General features: G+C 42.8%; 5 protein-coding genes across 7 annotated transcripts in view; 3 read left to right on the top strand and 2 right to left on the bottom strand.

Moving 5' to 3' along the window:
* Positions 1 to 3,287: 3,287 nt before the first annotated feature.
* On the bottom strand, positions 3,288 to 5,352 carry LOC117582806. The gene is made up of 7 exons (XM_034270837.1): positions 5,289 to 5,352; positions 4,893 to 5,029; positions 4,687 to 4,825; positions 4,502 to 4,631; positions 4,350 to 4,444; positions 3,867 to 4,103; positions 3,288 to 3,806 (listed from the first exon to the last, which is right to left on the bottom strand). Exons 2-7 carry the CDS (start codon positions 4,961 to 4,963, stop codon positions 3,705 to 3,707), a joined length of 774 nt encoding a protein of 257 aa, XP_034126728.1. The 5' UTR covers positions 4,964 to 5,029; positions 5,289 to 5,352; the 3' UTR covers positions 3,288 to 3,704.
* A 438-nt stretch (positions 5,353 to 5,790) lies between these two features.
* On the top strand, positions 5,791 to 8,203 carry LOC117582804 (serine/threonine-protein kinase ULK3). Of its 2 annotated transcripts, XM_034270834.1 has the most exons (7): positions 5,791 to 5,953; positions 6,047 to 6,195; positions 6,261 to 6,485; positions 6,543 to 7,273; positions 7,333 to 7,517; positions 7,576 to 7,662; positions 8,076 to 8,203. In XM_034270834.1, exons 1-7 carry the CDS (start codon positions 5,867 to 5,869, stop codon positions 8,172 to 8,174), a joined length of 1,563 nt encoding a protein of 520 aa, XP_034126725.1. In that variant the 5' UTR covers positions 5,791 to 5,866; the 3' UTR covers positions 8,175 to 8,203. The 2 variants fall into 2 exon arrangements, with proteins under 2 accessions (XP_034126725.1, XP_034126726.1); XM_034270835.1 differs by lacking the exon at positions 8,076 to 8,203 and having other exon boundaries at positions 5,792 to 5,953; positions 7,576 to 7,710.
* A 151-nt stretch (positions 8,204 to 8,354) lies between these two features.
* On the top strand, positions 8,355 to 9,342 carry LOC117582805 (chymotrypsin-2). The gene is made up of 3 exons (XM_034270836.1): positions 8,355 to 8,504; positions 8,567 to 8,929; positions 8,995 to 9,342. Exons 1-3 carry the CDS (start codon positions 8,358 to 8,360, stop codon positions 9,295 to 9,297), a joined length of 813 nt encoding a protein of 270 aa, XP_034126727.1. The 5' UTR covers positions 8,355 to 8,357; the 3' UTR covers positions 9,298 to 9,342.
* Positions 9,343 to 10,015: 673 nt separating this feature from the next.
* Positions 10,016 to 19,171, top strand: part of LOC117582807 — a 29,343-nt gene continuing 20,187 nt past the window's right edge. Inside the window, exons 1-2 of one of the 2 annotated variants that reach the window (XM_034270838.1) lie at positions 10,016 to 10,117; positions 11,816 to 12,471. In XM_034270838.1, the coding sequence (XP_034126729.1) occupies positions 12,097 to 12,471 (375 nt within the window). In that variant the 5' untranslated portion in view covers positions 10,016 to 10,117; positions 11,816 to 12,096. Of the gene's footprint in view, positions 10,118 to 11,763; positions 12,472 to 19,171 lie in introns of both variants that reach the window. The other variant, XM_034270840.1, reaches the window with a different exon arrangement.
* LOC117582808 (heterochromatin protein 1) lies at positions 16,446 to 17,105 on the bottom strand. Its single transcript, XM_034270841.1, has 2 exons — positions 16,670 to 17,105; positions 16,446 to 16,603 (listed from the first exon to the last, which is right to left on the bottom strand). Exon 1 carries the CDS (start codon positions 17,057 to 17,059, stop codon positions 16,685 to 16,687), a length of 375 nt encoding a protein of 124 aa, XP_034126732.1. The 5' UTR covers positions 17,060 to 17,105; the 3' UTR covers positions 16,446 to 16,603; positions 16,670 to 16,684.

Below are 19,171 nucleotides of genomic sequence, written 5' to 3'. Positions count from 1 at the left end.
TTAACAGTGACAGAGTGGGAGCAGAGAGGGAGAGAGTGTGCGAGAGCAGTGAGCAATTGGAAGCAACTGTTGTTGTCGTCTGTGGACATTGTCATTGTGTTTGTTGCTGCGTCATCAGTGCAAACTGCGCACTTTGTTGAAAAATAAATGTTACTAATGTTAACCCCTATGCGTTCGCCATACTTATGTTGTAACGATTCCGCATTAACATTAACAGCCAATTGCATGTTAATTGCTTTGATTTCCCTTACAATTGAAATAACAGAGGCAAATTGTGAAATTTGTCTGTTGTCTCCGTTTCTCTGCTGTGGTGGGCTGTGGTGAATTTAGCAGGTTAACATTTTCGTTGGCCTGCAATTTGTTAATATATACCCTATACAAGAGTATATCTATTTCGTATTCAACTGTGCAGTGTACCTGTATGTATGTATAATACATGCGTATGTTTCTCTGCAAATGTATCCAAAGTATTGTTTGTTAATAACATATGGCTGATTCTTTGGAGTGTGATTCCACGAAATGGCTTCCCAACTAGAATCATATCAACGGATTTGTAGGGCATCCCAAGTACATGTTCTCGACATGTTCCGTTTGGGCTCTCTCGTACTCTCTGATCACACGCAAAACAAATGCAAAGGCAATGTGAGGCTAAAATACGTTTAATTAGAGGTCATAGGATCCAAATGTGATCATTTTTGATTGTTCCTACAGCATTATCTATAATCTGTCGACCGAATCCAGTTTTCTCAATGGTAGATACTTCAACGGAAGTTTCAGGTCTTACGACATGCGCTCTGCACTAACCTTGCGGCCGACGACTTTTTTGGTTGATAAAAATAATAACAAATTGAAATTCCAGCCAAATACATACACACATACATAAATAAGAGCGCAAAGCTAACGAACTCCGTGGAAACCCTGTGCGGGGGTTCCAGCAAGGCTACGAAAGAGCTACGAAAATTATGCGAGACGTAAAATAAGAGGAACAAAAATTTAAAGTCGCAGAGCGTTAAAAATAAAATATCAGACACGCAACAGCGACGCCAGCGAAGGTAACGTCGGCAGCGACCGCGCTGGCAGTGTTTTCTATAGAAAACGAAAATTATTTCCTGTTTTTAGCAATAGCAACAATTGCGCTGTCAGCGTCGCAGCTAGCGTTGATGGTGAGGTGGGAAAATACAAACACACGTATTGCCCGCAGCCAGAGATAACAGAAAAAGTTGGGCAAAAGTCACGTCAATCAAGGTGTATTCAGGCAAGGTGCGACTCCAGAGAGAGAGCTCCCATGGCAGTTGTCTAGTTTTCTTCCATTGCGTCTGTAAAAAGAGGAACGAAAAAATAGGCAACTCCCACTCAATACAAAGGCACCCTGCTCTGCACTTCTCTATGTGTGTGGGGGTGGCATAACATGGCGTGGTGAATAGCCTTAACAATCAGCAGAGGTGGGAGGGAGAGTCTGATACAGAGGCAACCGTTGCATAGTGCCCCGTTGGAAATGACGCAGTGCAAAAGACAAAGGTGGCACAAACAATGCGTACAAGAGCTGATTGATAACAAGGTGCGTCTTACAAAATGTACCATGTACATATGTATAACGGAGCAGGGGAAGCTACAGCAGAGGGTGAATTTTCACATGCATGTGTACATGCATGAATGCTACTTTGGTACGAGGTTGAGTGTGAGAGCGAGTGCATTGTACAGCCATATGGGGAAAAGGACCATAAATTGAGCATGTGGAAGCAAATCGGACAAGGTGAAAGAGGAACAGACTAAAGCTTCGTGCATATGTTTTAGACGCACTCACTCCATCTCGCTAACAATTTTTGTTTATCCCAAGGTGTGTCAACAATTCCCAAACGCACAGACAATTTTACAACTTCAACCCTATGTTATGTTACGTATCATTTATCATAAAGAGCGCTCCGTGAAAATACCTCACCCTACACTAATGCACTTTGGGTTTATCCCATTTTGCTTTGGTGCATTCAACCTGTGGGGAAAGGAACGGGACGACAGGTGCACGACAAGAACATTTACCGTTTGCGGTGTGATCAACAGCTGTGTGAGTGACAGAGCAAGGGGGAGAGTGAGAGTGCGAGAGTGCGAGAGTGCAACCTCAGGACTTGGAGACAACGCAATTTGTTAAACTTTAATGCGTAGCAATCCCCCCAGCAATTGTTTGCTTGGTTTGCAGGGGGGTAGGTTGGTTGCTTCTTCCTGATTTCTGATGTTGATGATAAGTCAATGGCGCATGCAACAAATGGCGTTCTACAGCTGATACAGAGAGAGGAACAAAGACTATTCCTCTCCCCTCCAGTGTTGATAGATTATGACGTAGTTTGTTTTCCAGCCGAAGCCCAATTGCAATTGTTTAAATTAACCCAGTGGGCTGCGATGCGCTCACCCCCTGCTGATGATAGAGTGAAACCTGAATGCGCCATCATTAGCAGCAGGCCGTGAAAGTATTGCAGTCGTGTGGGGTTAAGGAGGGAGGAAACTCCGGTTAACCGATGCACCACCAACACCCCTCTATAGAAAGAGTCGTCGCCGTCGTCATGATTAACAAAAACAGTTGATTGAACTTTGTTTGGCCTCCACACACGCATCCACACATCTACAAGTTCCATCGCGTTTGCTCGCGTCTGTATCTGTGCCTGTGTCGCCTGTGCTCTTGAACTGCCCCACTTTGCCCACGTTTGTGTGGGGCTCATAATATATTTTCGGGTGTTAATGACCAGTAAATGCGTTCGCTTCGCACATTGCACACTCATGGAAAGTCCAGCAGCAAATGTGCTTCAAAGATTGTTCCTTGGAAGTGAAATACAATTGAAGTTCATCCAAGTGATTAATAGGGAGCCCCCCCCCCCCCCCCCATAAGCTGGACTCCTCTTCTCTGAATTTACAGCGGTTAACTTTGAGCAGCTGTTGCACCACTGTGCCTTTTATTGTCTAAATGAATCATCATGATTTGAGATGAATTACTTTTCAATGGTGGGCGTATGGTAAACGCCTGATAATTGTCCCATAAGTGAACTGTGATCATTAACTCTGAGAGATCATCTCTATTTAGATGTACTGACAAAAGAGTGTCGAATCTTGGATTAACAATTGTTTCATTTCTCTCATTGGGGTAACCCTAAATTGTGCCATAAATTCCCTGTTGGCTTCACTGTGCCTCATCCGAGAATGAGATGTATTGCTTTTTAAGGGTGGGCGTATGGTCAACGCCCGGAAAATGATCCATTCCAACGACCAAGATCCATCATTAACCAAACTAATTTATGTTTGTATTTTGTTTTGTATAATTGCTTGTCGCTTAGTACTTTAAATACAAATATAGCTACTGTTCGGATTGTACACAGAATACATACATATGTATATAAAAACACTATATGTTGTCATACATAAAGGCGGAGAGATTCTTTAACAATATAAAAAAACATTAGAGAACACACAGATACAGATGCACTGTTGGACGGATTAAAACTTAATAACTATTCATGCAGATTCGTGTATAAAATTTGTGGTTTTCAATAGACGCATCTTTAAGGCACTATACTGTTGGATGGAATGCACACACTTTTAAATATTTAAATGCTGGTTCGTGGAAAGAAAGCGCATCGGGGGTGTAGTCTGGTGCAGCTTTTGGACGGTATGGTTTGTGCAATTTCGTTGTGATTAATCCCATATAGAGAATAGGATTCCTAGCCAACGGGCATTGTGGAGACGGTGCTATGAGGAGTTGTGGGGCGTGAACCAGCGAGCGAATTAGCTGTAGAGGCATGCAGCGAGGCCATTGTACCCATCTGCAACAAGAAATAATCATTAGGTATATGCTGTATGTGTGTATTAACACAGAAACTTGCGCGTAAATGAGCCAGATCCTCCAATTTGGTGAGATCCACCAGTTCCAAGAACAGCGAATAGACCACGGCCCAGCCATAGATGGAGAACAGACAGAAGATGCTCCACAGTATCACCATTATCACATTGTAGGCAAAGTACAAATCATTGACAATGGCAAAGAAGATCAGCGCTAGGGCACGCCAGACGGTGAACACAGCAAAGGTCCACAGCCAGGGCATCACCTTCCGCTCGTATTCCTGACAAGTGAGAGGAATCAGATGGCGATTACTATATAAACAAAGCAGGAAATGCGCCAATTGGTTGTGGGGGGTTGGGGTACAAGTGCAAAATTTCTTGATTCATGATTGTGCTGGATGCATTTGTTACCCGTTTGCTCAGTAAACGTTTCTGTGCTCCCAGTTTTTCTTGCTTTCGGGCAATGAGAAATGTAAATGAAATCCATGCAAATGTTTTATAGCACCATCATCAAGCCCACAACTTACCTTGCGAAGCGCCACGCACAGCAGTACGCTGGTCACAAAGTTAATTAAGGCCATGATCAAGGAGAACAGGGCAAACACAATCAACATGTTGCGCACTGAAAGGAATTTAAAGTTATTTGTGTGTTAAAATGGGTTTCCTTTCGATTCCATACCATGCTTATTTCCCACATAGACAAACTCATAGGATATGATGTAGTAGCCATAATGTGTGGACCCAGGCGCGGCCATGGCATAGCAGTAGATATCAAAGATGCTCGAGGCAATGGTAAACAGTGAAAGGAACTGCAACGAACAGGAGATTAATACACGGAGTTAGGGCTCAGTATTAAAGTCTTACAATGGCAAACAGGCCAATGAGCATGGCACCCTTTTGTATATCAATATACTGGTTGTTCTTGAGCAGCGGCCGCTGGTACCAGGGAATCCTTACAGACCTCGTCGAACGCGACATCTTCGAGTGCAGATTTGTCGAGGATCTACAGGGATAGGCAATACGCTAGATATTCAAGCCCATCGTTGGAGCATTATCTATAAAATACATACCTTCCTGTGGCATGGGAGTACACCGAGGGATTGGAGCGATATGTGGAGGGCGTTTTCCTGCCGTAATTCATCTTGAAGCCTTGCAAGTGACGTCACGTAGTGCAGCAGTAGTTATCGGTTAACAGTCTATAAAATAACTGCAGGAGAACGTTAATAAAGCAGAAGTAAGCAACAGATTTTAAACATTGCGATAGTCTGTAGGGCGTGTTTGCTTAATTTGTTATTTTGGGTGTGTCGCCCCAATGCACGCCCCAAGCTTGGCTTGAAATCGAGAAACTTTGAACGCCAAATTCACACGTTTGACAAACACTTATGCACCAGCTGTAACTACAGAGCTGTTGCAACACCTGGTATGTTCATGTTGTGCATATTTAATGCATCTTTGCATTTATTTACCTTAAACAAATTAAAGAATTAGCTGTTTTTAGTGCGACCGTTGTGTGGCAACAAAATATACCGCCTGAGCCTCAGAAATATACCAAAATATACCTTTTCATTTAAAAAAAATACCGTAAATATACCGAGGAAGAAAAGGAACTTAGCCCACTTAAGCCCCTCTTGTACAGCAGACACTCCAGACAAGCAACAAGTGGCTCAATGACGCAACGTAACATTTCCTTACTTACGTTTAATGCTTTTATTTTTAGTTTACATTTTTTTGTTAAAACTTAATTTATTCAAAATCCAAAAAAAATTAATATGAAAATATTAAAATCAAAATCGAGGAATACAATTAGCTATAAACAAAAAGAGAGTAGTATTTATAACTTCCCTCTAAATTATTTTTTTTAGGGATAGATATACAAACAGCATTATTTTGCTTGGCTAGTCAAGGTGTTAACTCTGTTCAAAAGCAGGGGGCTTAAGTGGGTTATGTTACTCTTTTCGTCGTTATCCACACTGCTTGACTACCAAAAAACAAACAAACAATTATTGTGCAGCTAACAACAATTGAATTAAATGACCACATCCACATGTCACTGCCGCGCATCACGGACTATGATATACTCGAGAAACTTGGAGTGGGCAGCTATGCATCCGTCTACAAAGCGCGCCACAAAGTGGGTCACATGCACAAACCAAACACACACACACGCACAAACACTTTTCGTTCAATTAGCTGATTAAAATGTACAACATTTAACCATTTGCAGAAGCAGCGCACTTATCACGCCATCAAGTATGTGGAAATGTCATCGCTATCGCAAACCTCGCGGGAGAATCTAATAACGGAAATACGCCTCCTCAGGGACCTCAAACACAAGTACATTGTTACGTTGCAGGATTTCTTCTGGGACGATAAGTATGTACACGGGTGGATAGCAACCACATAATACAGTTACTCATGCTGATAAGTCTTTGCGCTAGGAACATTTACATTGTGTTGGAGTACTGCAATGCCGGCAACCTGTCTGCTTTTATACGCACCAAGAAGGCCCTGCCGGAGACCACCTGCCGCTACTTTCTACGCCAGTTGGCCGCCGCCGTGCAGTATATGCGGGCCAATGATGTGTCCCACTTTGACCTGAAGCCCCAGAACCTTCTCCTCACACGAGGAGCCAACAATGTCTCTCTTAAAGTAGCTGACTTTGGGTAAACAGACGGAAACCCATGCCAAAAGATTGCTCCAACTCTTATCTCTCTCCTTAGATTTGCCCAGCACCTGAAGCTGGGCGAGATCAATCAGCAGCTGAAGGGATCACCGCTGTACATGGCACCGGAGATTGTGCGCAAGCATCAGTACGATGCCAAGGCGGATCTCTGGAGCATTGGCGTGATCCTGTACGAGTGCCTGTTCGGCAAGGCGCCATATAGCTCGCGGACCATTGAGGAGCTGCTGCTGAAGATACGCAACGCTGAACCCATCACACTGCCACCAAATGCTCGCATCAGCAACGAGTGTCACGATCTCTTGCGACGCCTGCTGGCCCACGAGCCAACGGCACGCATTTCCTTTGCGGATTTCTTTGCGCATCCGTTTCTAGATCTCAAGACGTTTCCCACGGAGCACACGCTGAAGAAGGCCATCGATCTGGTCACCCAGGCGTGTGAATACGATGAGAAGCACAACTACAAGGAGGCTTATTATCTATACTGCAGCGCGCTGCAATATTTTGTGCCGCTGATCACGGAGGAGTCGGATGCCCCCAAGCGGCAGGCCCTGCGCAACCGAGCTCTGACCTACATGAAGCGCGCCGAGGAGATCAAGAACTGCATAATCGAGGATGAGTACAAACAGCTGGCAATGCGGCAACAGAAGGCAGCTGCCGCTGCACTAGCAGCCGGACATTCCACAGAGGCTCCCCACACCGCAGAGCCACAGCCCAGTGGTTCGCGTGTGACTGAAATGCTGGAGCCAGATGCGCGCTACAAGCAGCTATGTATGCGGAGGAGCATAAGAGTTGTTGGGCTTATAATTAATGTTTGGATACCATTTTAGTTGCCTTGTCGAACTCTAGTCCGTCCCTGAAAACAGGCCTGGAAATCGGACGCAAGGGAGAGCTCTATCTGTACGAACGGAAGCTGGACGCAGCTCTGGAGTCGTATACCTCAGCGCTGGGCATTCTGGTTTCTTTCGTGAACAATGAACCAAAGGGAGAGCGTCGCAATCTATTATTGCAACAGGTATGATAATTTATATAATTTTTGCTGCGCTATAATGCTCATTTTCGCCTTATTTTAGTTGGAGTTTTGGATGAAGGAGGCGGAAAGCATCAAGAGTATATTGAGCGCGAAGAACTTGGACGAGGAGGAACAGAAGTTGTCCACGGTACGCAGCTGCAGCATACAGTAGTAGTAACAAAAAAAGAGGACAAAAACAAAAACAGAAATGATGAGCAATTTTTCGGCGCCTGGTGCGCACTTGTTAGAGTATTTTTGTAGACCGATGTTAGAGGTACATCGCATAGACACGTAGCCTTCTTATATACAGAGATATATCTATAATAGATTTGCTTTCTATGTACAACAGAACCACAGCAGCTTTTTGTAACGCTTCCCCAAACGAAACTATTTTCAAGTATTTTAATTGTATGTACAAATCATGCCAAAGTTTCATTACGGAACAGCGGTATTAGCCTTAACATTGATGGCCTTCCTCTCTTTTAACAATTGTAATTGTTTTGTTTTCTTTCGTTTTAAAATGTTGTTAAGTTTTATATCCTGACAATTTTGTATTTTAAGCTCAACATCAAGAGAACCAACACATTCCACGGAAGGTCGAATCCCCCAAAACTATGCCTTCTTTTGTTCATTGTTCTTAATTTGATTAAAACTGTTTAATTGATAACCGAACAAAGCATCGTTTGATGTCACTGAAGATACTCGTACCGGCCGCGATAGCCATAGCCAGCGCCTTCGCTCTCCTCTAATCAGGGATCATAAACAATCATAATCAGTGCGCAGTCCGATATTGGCAGTGGCCAAGGCGCTCTATATAAGCGTGTGGCCAAGTGGCGAGTGTACATGTTCTGCTCTAAAATGTTGTCGCATAAAGATCTTTCGCTGGCAGCGCTTGTACTTTTGGCCATTGTTGGCTTGGGCCAGGCGGCGCCCCCTAATGGTCGTGTGGTCAATGGCACGGACTCTAGCATCGAGGCCTATCCCTTTGTGGTAAGGTGTACGGATGATGGATTACTGATAAACAGTTCCTACGGCTGTGTTTCAACTCTCAGATATCGCTGCGTGGTCCAACCGGTTCGCATTCCTGCGGTGGCTCCATCGTCTCTCAGCAGTTTGTCATGACTGCCGCCCATTGCACTGACGGTCGCACCGCGAATCAGCTCTCCGTGCAGTATGGAGTGACAAAGATCAATTCCGCGGGTCCCCATGTCGTCGGTGTGAAGAAAATCATCCAGCATGAATTGTACAATCCCTACAATAACTATGCCAACGATATTTCGCTGCTGATGGTGCAGGTGCCGTTCGTGTTCGATTTTATTACTGTGGCGCCCGTGAAGCTCCCAGCGCTTGCCTTTGCCACTCCTCAGACGGATAATGGCGGCGAGGGTGTGCTCATTGGCTGGGGTCTAAATGCGGTAGGTTTTGAGCTTCTCAGGACTCTCCACAGCAAGCCCTAAATATTATTTTGTTATACCTTTAGACTGGCGGCACCATCCAGACCACACTCCAGGAGGTTGATCTGAAAGTCTACTCGGATGAGGAATGCACTACTCGGCATAAGGGAGCCACGGATCCCCGTTACCACATTTGCGGTGGTGTCGATGAGGGTGGCATGGGACAGTGCAGCGGCGACTCGGGCGGCCCCCTCCTCTACGGCGGCCAGCAGGTGGGCATCGTTTCGTGGAGCATCAAGCCCTGCACTGTGGCGCCCTTCCCGGGTGTCTACTGTAAGGTCTCCCAGTACATTGACTGGATTAAAAAGAGCCAAATCATATTGGCATAGTTACGGAAATTCCAACCAATAAATTCTAAAGACGTATCTCTCACACCTGCCCCATAAATCATTGGTTGGCAGTCCACTGACATTGCTCGTGGCGGTTGATAAGGCAATCGGATTTTTTATTTCAATATTGAAAGCAAATAAGGAATAAAGAATGGGATTTCCTAGGTGCAAGCCGTGACAGGTTCGGTACGAGCTTACGGTTGCATTTTGTATGAAATATAATGTGAAGTGAGAACAGTTCAGGAGCGCGATGCACTTTGGTGGGAACAGTCCAAGGCCTTTGCTGAAAAGCAGTTTGAACTGCTTCGTTCTCTAGCAGTACAAAACTGTGGATTTGAATGCGTTGGTGGATAAAGCAGTGTAACGGGCAGGTCGGCACAGCAGTTACTCTCAAACTGCAACAAACTGAAAAGGTGCTAAGAACTTTATCTTAATTTCTTTCACATTTCCTTACAATTTCTAGTCGTTTTATTTATAATTTTCAGTTGTTTTTGAAAGTTAAAACCTCTTCTATAATAATTTTAACAAAAATGATAAATTTCTAACAGAACTAAAACATTCAACGCCGCCGATTCTTAAACTGTACCACCAAAAATGCAGAATAAAACTGTTTGAGCAGCATTGCGCAACTGGACCAATACGAAGGCAACGCGAAGCTGCCGCAAAAAAACCCGAGCATCGCCATCGTCATGCCTTTTGTGGCACGGTTCTTGTTTCCTCTGCTTTCAGCCGCTGCAGTCAACATTTTCAACCCTGACGAAACGCACGGTTAGACGGACTCAGCAAAAATTAGTTGAAAATCAAATATTTTAGAGAAACGGTCAGTGAATGTGTTCAAAAACTGAAGAGTGAACAAAGAAATAAACGTTAAAAGCCTGCAAAATGGTTTTAACCAAACATTTGAAACATCTCAAAGCAAAAGATGAAACTTATGAAATATATCTTAAAATATTGAATATTGATTAGAAACATTTCTTCAACCATAAATATAAAATAAAACATTTCAAATGTGAAAGAATTGGAGGACTTGGAAAAACTTTTTTTTGTAAATTATAAAACTAAAGAGTGAACTGAAGCTAAGACTAGTGAAATATTTCTGAAAACGCAGAGAGTATCCACGAAACATTTGTGAAATATCCACGAAAACATGAAAAATATATCCAAAATATAGCCGAAACATTTCTGAACCCATAACCCTTTTTTTTGGGATTATCCCAGCGGACAGATCTTGTCAATGTTGGTGCTTTTGTGTGGTTACACTGTGCCATTGAGAATGCAAAAATGAGAAAAATATATTTCATTTGGATGAGAAGAGCAGAATGCGAGAGGCCATCCATCGCCCATTATGATGGACCATTGCATTCATTCGTTTAATTAAAAGCACAGCGAAAACAAAAAAGATCTGAAATGAATCGTTAATTGGCTGTTGAGCATGGCGTATGCGTGATACTCTGTCTAGAATTTCGAAATACCTGAGACACAGAGCACGAATTGATCCCGTGCTCCTCCGTGTGGCACTCAGGCATCATCCATATTTCACCGAATCAAATCAAAGCCGACAGTAGGCAACCAAAAGGTGCGAGGTGGCAGTAATACGATTTTGGGTCGCCCCCGACGTACTTTTCCTTGTATTTTCCGGAAATTTCGTGGAAAACACTCAACACAGAAATCACATAGAAGAACTTTTAGCCATCCCTCAGTGCCACACAGCAGCCCTAGCTGAGAGACACGCATTTAACTAACAACAAAAGCAATTTGAAAACAATTTTTTGAGTTTTGAGAAAAACGTGCAGCCGTGTGTGGTCGTAGCCTGGCTCCAGAGCTTTCACAGCAGCCCAACAAAGGGCGTGGCAGCATTTGGCAATTTGTAACATTTCTCTGCTGCCAGGGGGCCTGATGCTGGGTGCATGCCACAAAAGTTGCTTACGCATCGACAGCTTTTGTGATTTAAGTCGATGTCTTCCATAGAATGAGCTGCATAACACTTTCCTTGAAAGTTATCTGATTAGTTTTCCATTGAAAGTGCAGCTCAAGATCTGCACGGATATAAATAACATTCTACTAAAGATTGGATCATGATAAAGCATTCGAAAGTTCTCTCTTTACAGATGGGCAGAATTTGCCACATCAATTGATTGACACTTTAAATAGATTAATTTCAATTCTAGGGAAATTGCAAAATCCGTTCAGTGACAGGCAAATGTTCTCGTAACACAGAAAATCTCTTTTAATTATATTGACACAACTAGAGAGATTAATTTCATTTGATTCGTGGAAATTGCCTCTTATCCATTTGAAGTACCAACTCACAGCTAAGCTATTTTCATTTGCTAAAGTTTTCATAACAGAATTCCAAGAATATGAGAACTGTTACGTACTGAGCCTGAAGTATGCCGAAACACTTCTGCTGTTTGCTTTCATCTCCATCACGTGCAATTTCGTTTAAAGATCAACTTTCATTTGCAGTCAAGTTTTTTTCAAAACACACACAAAAACAACCAACATTGACCTTTGGCAGGAGCTGGTGATAAACAACACGGAAGGAAGGCCATCAAAGTTACAAGCAGACGAAAGCCAAATAGAGTACATTCTACATTGTACATTAAGGTATTAATCAAGTAACCACAACAGAAACAAAAGCTACCGAAAGAAGCAAAAAGAAAGAGAATCAACTGCAATTTCAGTGAGTGCACGCATACTGTTTGTCACTCCGTCAGTCTGCCCGTCGACTCCTCCTTTGTGTGCGGTGTGTGTGTGTGTGTGAGTGTGTGTGTTTTGTGTTAAAGGTCAGAAACTCATATGAAAATGTCGCGCTCTAACCAAAAGGCAATGTCAACAAATGCCGTCGACGGCGAGGACATATCCTCGTCCATGCATCCTGCATCCTCAGTACTCGTTGCCGCATCAGCATCTGCCTCTGCTTCGATGTCCAGCAGCAGCCTGACGGGTGGCACACCTCTGTTTAGGGCCAGTCGGGCCACGGTGGTCGCTGCCCTACTGGTGGCCATTGTTTTGTGCAGCGGCAGCTTGGGAGTCGCCGACGGCCTCAAGTGCCACATGTGCGGCCAGTACAACGAGGGCGTGGGCTCCATCACGCCCTGCACCAACTACACCAAGGACATTGCCCATCTCTATCTGAAGGAGTGCACCAAAAAGAGCGAGAAATATTGTGTGGTAAGTGGTATCTACCATATATTGTGTGTTCTTTTTTTCGCGGAGATTCCCCAGCAAAGTCCAAGGTCCGCACCGTCGTTCGGCAATCGAACAGAAATTGAAACGTTGCATTCATTTATTTATACACTCATTCATTTCGCTTCATTGCTGCTCATTGTTGTCATTGTCCCGACTGTAAAAAGACCATCGAGTCGGGCAAACAGTCGTACCACCATCCCTCCATTGAAGGTTTCCGCTCCTTCCACCAATGATGACTTCTCGAGTTGATGTTTCCCTTTTATTGTTCTTGCCATGTTGTTTGTTTGTGTTATCTCCGTATTGGCCATATATATTCGTTGGCTGTTTTCCTGTTGTCTCATTGTCCCGTTGGTGAGGGAACAAGCAAAGTTAGATGGCACATAAAAACGAAGTGAATGATTTGCTTTAGTAAAAGTATCCATAAAGAGAGGGCAAAAGTAAAGTATTATCCTAAAAGCAGCTGCTAAAGGCCTATAAATTAGAAAGAAGGGCTAAAGTCCTTACTTAGAAAGAGTGCGTAAAAGCAGTAGTTGGAAAAGAAGAGTAGCAAGCCTTTGCAAGCCTACAGCCCCCGCACACATCCCGGAATAGCTAGAAAATTAAGCAAACAATACATATCCCGAAATGTAAAACTCTTTTCAACAATCATGTTCCCATTGGCTTTACTAATTGCTTCACTAATTAATATCAGCTAATGGGCTGCAAGGGAGCTTAAGAGTTGAGCTCATTGTCCATGCAAATCCAATGCCTATTCGCGCCGTGCGGAAATTACAAATACGCATTGCTGGTGTAAGACAAGCGTGGCACAGCCTCATTGTGGTTACACGAACTTGCAACAATCACGCAACTGTCAACCCGTCCTACCATCCATCGTACCACCAAGAAAAGGCAAACTAATGGCAACTGCCTGCGCTGGCAATTTCAATTAGTTTTGCGGTCGCATTTGGTTTTGCCCCCAACGATCTCTGGTATGGGGCATGGAATACGTGTGCCGACTTGATTGTGGGCGTGGCAGCCCAATTGTGCGCATAAATTGCGGCATATTGTATGCACTCGATTCTCCAGTGTATCTGCTGTATCCATATCCGAGTGTCTGTGGAGGAGCGTTGGGAGGAGCACTTACCGAATTGCAACAACGCAGGAGCTGCTTTGGGAGCCCTCCGGTTTGCGCTCTGGCAATCATTAAATATTTAACACCTACTTGCCATGCACAGCTGCCATCTGCCTGCCGAATGCAGCTCCTTGTCCTCACTCCTCCAACCTCAATGGAGGAGGAGCCCATAAATTGTTATTTTCTGCGGTGCTCGATGAGAACACGTCCCACTCATTTCAACAGCCACGCCCGTATCGCCCTCGTCTCTTGGGAATAATTTAGTTAGCAAGGTTTTCCTCTCGGAAAACAGTATCTGTTCTTGGAAATCAACACATGATTTTATCACAAGTCGACGAATCCTTTTTTGGCAGCTCCAGGAGTTGGGGCAAGGTATTTCTAAAAAGTTTTTAGAAACCGTGGATATCTGTTGGATGTTTTCACTTCGAAAACTGGTGTTTAAAATATGCAGTTTCCATTGAGGTTTATTTGCTCTCATTTAAATAAATATTCATTAAATTTTTCACTCTTTTTCCATCCATGAGAAAAGGATTTTTTAGCACGCATGGGGAAAACTTCATTTAGTTTCAATTGGCAGCAAATGAGAATAAATTTAAGAATTTTTGATCGTTGCGGCATTGGCTTTTTGCCCCCCAAAAGTGTGTCCTTACTAGCAAATTTGTATTCCAACTTATATAAATATTTTATGCGAATAATATGCCATATTTAGACCTTTTTTCTATATAATGTGGAATGTCCTTAACCTTAATTGTGTAATTCAATATGTTTATACGAACATTTATTGGAAAATTATAGAAAATTGTGTGCGAAAATATGGCAAAAATTAAGCTTGAATTTTGAAATAAAGCTTCGGCTCTTGTGGGTAATTTTATTTGTGCATTTTATAAGAGAATGTATGCATAGAGGTTTCTTTCATAACAAAAAGTGTGATCCATCGTGGTCATTAAATTTATTTTATTGATTTTAATACACAGAGCTGAACGACTACATGGATATGTCATACCTCAAAGTAAAATATGAAAGTCCTTGCCTTCAACATTGTAATTTATGTAAATTTATTGACATTGAAAAGATTTGGTGGCTTGACTTCGAAAGGGCTTCGAACCAAGAAAATAACAAGGACAGACCATTACAAAAAAATACAAAAGGAGTCCGTCAAGGCTCAAGTATTTTTATTTAATTTTTAACTTTCCTGCTTTACATTTATCTTTTTTGCTGATAATTGCCATTCATTTTGTTATTAACAGCTTCACAGACACTTAATTAACGGCATAATTTATGCCAAGCCGCGAGACTAAAGTGCCCCAGAATGCCGACAGGGTAATGCTGATGTTGATGATGATGTTGATAAGGATGCTCTCCAGTGAACGCCCCCGAAAAGTTGGCAGGACAAGAAAAACATGCTGCAACACCCGACAACACAGAGAGGAAAACAACTTTTGTTTAAATATTAACCGGCAGAAAAAACCTTCCGACCTTCTGGTCGTCCTGCTCCTCCTGGCCCTCTTTCATCATCCATAGATGTCTGACATAAAAGCTTAAGTGTTTCCTTCGCATTATTGTAGTTTTTGTGTGGGGCAGTTGTTGTCTTGACTGCTTGACCTGATGTCGTCTCGTTCTCGCCAAGTAGTTGGTGTTTTTCTTCCCAAAAAAAGTTACAGAACGGTGGCGCCGCACCGTCTGCCGTGAATCGCCTTATATATATTTATGAGCTAAATTTATATTCAAATTAGTTGGGTAACCAGTTTTTGGAAGGTGCCCAGAGAGAGGGGATGTGTGTGGTGCGAGTAGTGTAACATCATTGAATGAATGCATAATTCATAATTTCAATAATGAGTGCTCCAGGGTAGCAAAACTCTGCTATTCATGGGGCATAATCTACATCTTCAAAACAATAGCGTGGGTCGACCATTGTTTGAGGTTCGGCTCAAGTACGTAAACAAATACCGCATGTGTGTATATGTTTAACCCTTGACCTCATGGATAACAAAAAAAATAATGGCATGTGGTGGGGATAGGCAGAGAGGCACAGGCACAGCCACAGCCACAGCCAACGCCTGGACACGTAATTAATTTTTGTTGTTCTCTTTTGTTTTTATTTGCAATTTTCCCACAAGGCAACGCTTCATTACCCTTAAACAAAAATGGGAGACAATGGTGCTGCAGCACTGATGGATACCCCTAAGTGCGAACTATCTGCATTTTGGATATATGCTGATGCTGATAATGAATACATAAAGAGTAAATTCAATGTACAAGACTACATATGATTATATTGTAGGGTTCTAATTTGTCTTTTACGAGTTCCGGGTATAGCCAGTGCCAATGAAAATTACACAAAAATTAAGCAACAAAAGAGCAGTCGTCTGACTAATTGAAACCGAGCTTTTGTTTTATTTATTGTAGGTTAAACATTTGTTCTACTGCAGTATCAAACATTTTTTCTATGTATGTACCATATGGAACTGCAGTATCAAACTTTAGCTTTTTTCGTGCAGCTGCAGGAGGCATTTCTTGTTGCATAAACAAAGCATTCTCTATGGTGGCTGCTGGTGCGGGTACTACGTGCCTGCTGGGAGTAACGCCACAAACCAAAACGCTGAAAACAGCCTCAAATATAGGCCACTGGCCGACCAGCCACGCCCCATCCACTGGGGGCCAAAGGATGGGGAGAAAAAAGGAATGCAAATATTTTGTCTTCATTTTCCCGTGCTGAAAATTCTTCGCGCTCTTTGCCTCTTCGCCTGTTTGGAGCCTTCCCCGTTGTTGTTGCAATTAGGAATGTTTACACGGGGCACCCGGAACAAACACGCCCTGAAAATCACTTAAAAGTTGCCATTTATTTCCTTCTATTATGTTACGCAAAGTGGCACAATTGAATGCAATAGAAATCAAGTGCAAACGTTGAACATCTTTAAAGAACTTCAAATAAAAATAATATTCGATTTAGGAATTGTTCAGTGCTTTGCCGCAGCTTATTTGGGTTGTGGCCAAGCGATTGATCTGTTAAATAATAAGGAAATTTTTAGACATTAGTTTGGATAAATTAAAAAAAAAACTGTATATTACCTTCTTCATAGATTGCTATTTAGGTGTTACAAATGTGCATGTCTTTTCGTAGTGCTTAAAGACCATGTCGGGTATTTCCACATAGGCCACGTAGGACTTGATCATTAGCGGCAGCTCCAGATTACGAAACTTTATTAGAAACGATATTTCTTCTCCGTTTTTGAAACTGTTGAGTATTTTTTCAGCCTCAAAGCCACGACTAAAAGGATTATCAATGACTGGCGTGGGGTCAACTTTCAATCGTTTTGCTTTCTTTTCGTACACATCGTTCAGGTCTTGAAGATTATAGGCGGCGATCAAATGGTCGCAGACCAGGCTACTGGGTTGTTCCCAAGTACTACCCTCTTCGGAGACATTCAACCACTTGACAAGATATTCGACATTACCCATGAGAGTTCTATGGCCGATTATTTTCTCAACAGTGAATGGACGCTTTACACTCTGTTGAGTATGATAAGCGGCGATCAGATGGTCATAGTTCAGGTCGCTGGGAAGTTCCCAAGTATTATCCGCTTCTGGGTAATTCAACCATTTGACAAAATATTCGACGCATCCCTTCTGAGTTCTCTGACCGACTATTTTCTCAACAATATATTCGGGGCTATCTGCTTCGCTCTTAGTTTTATTTGGTTCTTCCATGTTGGTAGTGATTTTAATGCTCAGAAGTTGAGGTTGGTCCACCAGTTGATCCTTAACTCTGTCAGGCCGTGCACGAGTCTGAATTCACACGAAAATGTATCTTCACTGTGAGAAAAAAAAGAATAAAATTTTGTCAGTCAATTGAATGAATTTCGAGTGTCTTTGGCTATCGTGTTCCTTCAGACTTGTTATCGTTACGTTACGGCTTGTCGAATTTTGTCGCCTTTCTTTCGGTTGGACATTGTCCAACTTTGTTCAACTTTATTTCGTTACGGAAACCAAAGATTGTTACAAATATTAAAGCACACTTTCTCTATGATATATCTTGTTTGGCGAAGCAATTTCAATCGTTTGCCGGAGATTACCATAAAATGTTAATAACAAACTGGCGAAATTTATTTAATATCCTGAAAGAAAACTTACCAAGAAGTTGTCTTATCTTAATATCAAGGAGCTCAGAGAACAACAGCTTAATAAAATACAAATGCCAATGCAATATGAGAAATTGAATAAAGTTGTTTGGCCGGAAACGTATTTGGGATCCCTGGAGGCCAACGAAAGTGCTCGAAGACGACACCAACCACATTTCGAAGGCTAAATGCGGGAAAATATCATTAAAAATTATGCGTAAACTTTGCCAAAAGTTTCAGGACTCTCGTGGATAAAAGTTTGTTGAGGTGGGACTTGAATATCACAACGTTTAATGATGGAAAAGTTGCTTTTATAGGATAAGGATTCCCGACCATTATTTCCTGCATTTGCATCATATGTTCGTTCGGTAAGATAATATTTAATTAGGAAAAACTCAGCGCCTTTTGGAATTTCTTGATTTCTTCTTGAGGCAAACACCTATTTTTATTGCCTCTCCTTAAACCTTTTTGTCAAATCCCGCAAAGAAGAGTTTTTTCACGTTCGTGACATTAAAGCATCCAACGTTTTATTGACCGAAATTAAAAGCCCGATTATGCGTGTTGACGTGGGCCAGATTTTGTTGGATGGCACCGAATTTTTGGCCCTCTTTTTAGAGCCCGAGATTTACATCCCAATGCGGCAATCAAAGTGTGCAGTGAGCGGTACGTGAACGGAATAAATCAGTGGAAGTCTTAAGCTCGACATTGAAGAGGATCGACGTCCTCAGGAGCCAATGCAAACGGTTGTATAAAAAGAATGTTGACTGCTTTCAAATGCAGTGCATGCGGTACAGCTCTGAAGAGGAGATGGAGTATGGGCCAGGTGGAGTGTAATAAAGCCATAAATGGGGGCTGGCAATTTCCGTGCGGCGAGTTGTGAAATCAGCGTCGAATCGGAAGGGAGGACGAGAAGGAAAGGCGACCAGCGGAAAGGGAAGTGAAAGTCGAAGTGACTGCCTATGCCATCATTTCCGGTAGCCATTGATTGGCACGACAAATGGGTGCGATGGGCGGAGAAGTCAACAGAAAACAAGTTGCGCCTGGAAAAATTCAATGTAATTGATAAGCAGCTCTGCCAGCAGATAGTACGCACACATACAGGACACCCTAAGTCCTTAATCAAACATGAACACCCATACCAGCATCTATTCAACACACACAGATACTATCGTACACCCATACAATGGCAGAGGCACTCAATTAAGAAAACAATGGCGGCTCGGTTTGTGCGGCAATTGAGTTTTTTTTCCTTCCATCTGTTCTTGCCTTTTCTTTGTTGGGCTTTCGGCTTTGAGACCAGAGACGCTACCCACACTCACCCCTTCCGCGAGGATGGGCCAACAAAGACGCTTAGTCCTGCCACAAACCCATTTCAGTTCTCGTTTCCTTTTCTATTTGACTAGCTTCGGGGTCTAGCCACCCATAGACATCTTTTCCTGCTAACCCCAACTCT

This window comes from Drosophila guanche, unplaced genomic scaffold, assembly GCF_900245975.1.
Source record: "Drosophila guanche unplaced genomic scaffold, DGUA_6, whole genome shotgun sequence".
Taxonomy (NCBI): domain Eukaryota; kingdom Metazoa; phylum Arthropoda; class Insecta; order Diptera; family Drosophilidae; genus Drosophila; species Drosophila guanche.
The sequence above is the reverse complement of the archived record's forward strand: the minus strand, read 5'-3'. Positions and strand labels throughout refer to the sequence as shown.

Bases quoted from the DNA above. Each gene is read 5' to 3' on its own strand.
- LOC117582806 (XM_034270837.1), bottom strand. From the start codon at position 4,963: ATGAATTACGGCAGGAAAACGCCCTCCACATATCGCTCCAATCCCTCG. The intron at 4,826-4,892 runs GTATGTATTTTA...CTATCCCTGTAG, and splicing joins TACTCCCATGCCACAGGAAG to ATCCTCGACAAATCTGCACT. The intron at 4,632-4,686 runs GTAAGACTTTAA...TGTTCGTTGCAG, and splicing joins TCATTGGCCTGTTTGCCATT to TTCCTTTCACTGTTTACCAT.
- LOC117582804 (XM_034270834.1), top strand. From the start codon at position 5,867: ATGTCACTGCCGCGCATCACGGACTATGATATACTCGAGAAACTTGGA. The intron at 6,486-6,542 runs GTAAACAGACGG...CTCTCTCCTTAG, and splicing joins CTTAAAGTAGCTGACTTTGG to ATTTGCCCAGCACCTGAAGC. The intron at 7,663-8,075 runs GTACGCAGCTGC...TTGTATTTTAAG, and splicing joins AGGAACAGAAGTTGTCCACG to CTCAACATCAAGAGAACCAA.
- LOC117582805 (XM_034270836.1), top strand. From the start codon at position 8,358: ATGTTCTGCTCTAAAATGTTGTCGCATAAAGATCTTTCGCTGGCAGCG. The intron at 8,505-8,566 runs GTAAGGTGTACG...TTCAACTCTCAG, and splicing joins TCGAGGCCTATCCCTTTGTG to ATATCGCTGCGTGGTCCAAC. The intron at 8,930-8,994 runs GTAGGTTTTGAG...TTATACCTTTAG, and splicing joins TTGGCTGGGGTCTAAATGCG to ACTGGCGGCACCATCCAGAC.
- LOC117582808 (XM_034270841.1), bottom strand. From the start codon at position 17,059: ATGGGTAATGTCGAATATCTTGTCAAGTGGTTGAATGTCTCCGAAGAG.